We start from the raw sequence: 2,350 nt of genomic DNA, 5'->3' as shown, positions 1-2,350 counted from the left end.
AATTTCTTGAACGCTGAATATTTATGCTCAATATGTGATTTCTTTCATATTCATCAAACCAAATTTTCATCAGTCAAATCTTATCTTCGGATTCTTAGGTTTGGTGTAAGGGATAAAGGGGTTGGGGTGGGCTTACAGAGTATTTAGCCACAAATTTCACATTTAAGATTCACAGTTCCCAACTTTTCCTGTCTGATACATAGATTTTTTTTCCCCACAAAAGAAACAAAAACCAAACAAAAAACCTTTGTGAGATCAACAAAAAACTCAGCAGTGTTAAGTTCCCTTTCTGCTAGGTTTTCTGTCAACCTGTAAGAAAACCTCACCTGAGTCCCAAGCAATTTATAGCATTGTCTGAAATTAGATGTTACTTAATATGTAATTGCATTCCCTTTGTTATACTTGACAATGGTGAAATTGCCTGGTTGAGTGATAGGCCAGTGAATCACTGATACAGCCTCCACTATACTTGGCAAAAGCCTAGGTTTTTGGAGCAAAGCTGAGAAGAAATCATTGGTTGATCTGTAGCAGTTACAATTTAATGTGTAACTGATCTGTGCATAAATGCAGTTGCCAGTGCTAAAAAGTATCTGCATGATTGTAAAAAGGCCAAGATAGGGTTGTGGCTAGGGAGCTAGATGACATTGCAGGAGCAGGGTCCACCAGTGTTCTACTCTGTTGTGCTTGATATCCTTGTCGTGAAAATATTATTTGAATGCAGTGATGTTTTTAATATTTTTCACCAGTTAAGATTTTTTTTAATGTAAATGGAGAAATTGGAAATACTGCCTGAAGGAAACCATCATGTGAAAAAAATCTTTGTTACTTAATTTCCGCTAGAAGAGTAAGGAAAAAACTTTGCTAGAGGATTTGCTTTTAATAATGCTTCTGAAGAAGAATGCAAACTCTAAGAAAAACATAGCTTCTTTTTTCCATAGTGTACTTAATACTCATTATAATGTATCCAGCAAGAAGAATGAGTAACAAACTGAAAAACAAAAGAAAGGGCAAGGTGAGTTTTAAAATGATGAAGTGATTTGCAGTGGTTTAGTTGAAAGGTGCCATGAATTTGGGGAGGAACAGCTGACAAGTATAGATAGCTTATGGGAGGGAGCAAAGAAGAAACCTATATCAAGTATGAGGAATATGGAAAACATTAATAGTGACATTTTAAAGTGAGAAATCCAAGGTTTAAGATTATTAGAAATGTTTATAACATTATGGTTTATTTAAAAAAAATTACACAGATGTGAAAGATTACATATTGAGGGGGGTAGGGGGAGAAAGAAATGCGTTGTTGAATGATAGCGGTCCAAATTTGGCAGTTAAAATACTCATATGTATGTAAAATCTTGTTCATAATGCAGTTCAGCAGCATTTGGAAAGGTCTGTGCACCCTCAGTACCATCTGGGATATTTATCATAGAATCATAGAATGGTTTGGGTTGGAAGGGACCTTTAAAGATCATCTAGTTCCAACCCCCGTGCCATGGGCACGGGCATCTTTCACTAGATCAGGTTGCTCAAACCCCTGTCCAACCTGACTTTGAACACTTACAGTGATGGCGCTTCCACAGCTTCTCTGGGCAACCTGTTCCAGTGTCTCGCTACCCTCATCATAAAAAATTTCTTCCTTACATCCAATTGAAATCTACCCTCTTTCAGTTTAAAACCATTGCCCCTTGTCCTGACACTACAGGCCCCAGTAAAAAGTCTCTCTCTGTCTTTCTTAAAAGCCCCCTTTATATATGGAAAGGCCACAGTAAGGTCTCCCTGGAGCCTTTTCTTCTCCAGTCTGAACAACCCCAACTCTCTCAGTCTTTATTCATAGGAGAGGTGTTCCATCCCTCTGATCATTTTTGTGGCCTTCCTCAGGACCCACTTTAACAGGGCCATGTCTTTCTTGTGCTAGGGGCCCCAGATCTGGATGTGGTACTCCAGGTGGGGTCTCCTGAGAGCGGAGTAGAGGGGGAGAATCAACTCCCATGACCTGCTGGCCACATTTCTTTTGATGCAGCCCAGGATATAGTTGGCTTTCTGGGCTGCAAACACGCTTTGCCAACTCCTGTCCAATTTTTCATCCACCAGTACCACCAAGTCCTTCTCCGCAGGGCTGCTCACCGTCCCTTCATCCCCCAGTCTGTATTGATATTGGGGATTGCCCTGGCCTGTGTCCAGGACCTTGCACTTGGCCTTGTTGAACTTCATGAAGTTCCTTCCATCCATTTATTTCTATACATAAACTATTTGTTGTATTAGATACTACTTTTGGTTTAACCTGGTAGGCAGCCAAACACCCCACAGCCGCTCACTCACTCCCCCCCCCCGCCCCACCCCCACGGCGAGGGGG

General features: G+C 40.9%; 1 protein-coding gene across 1 annotated transcript in view; it reads left to right on the top strand.

Annotated features, from left to right (window-relative positions):
• Positions 1 to 976: 976 nt before the first annotated feature.
• The window catches only part of LOC104082792 (UDP-N-acetylglucosamine transporter-like), a 17,728-nt gene continuing 16,354 nt past the window's right edge, over positions 977 to 2,350 (top strand). The window contains 1 exon segment of the mRNA XM_009586035.1: positions 977 to 1,012. Coding sequence (XP_009584330.1) covers positions 977 to 1,012 — 36 coding nt within the window.

The sequence above is a fragment of the Fulmarus glacialis genome, unplaced genomic scaffold (assembly GCF_000690835.1).
Source record: "Fulmarus glacialis isolate BGI_N327 unplaced genomic scaffold, ASM69083v1 scaffold17209, whole genome shotgun sequence".
Lineage (NCBI taxonomy): Eukaryota > Metazoa > Chordata > Aves > Procellariiformes > Procellariidae > Fulmarus > Fulmarus glacialis.
The sequence above is the reverse complement of the archived record's forward strand: the minus strand, read 5'-3'. Positions and strand labels throughout refer to the sequence as shown.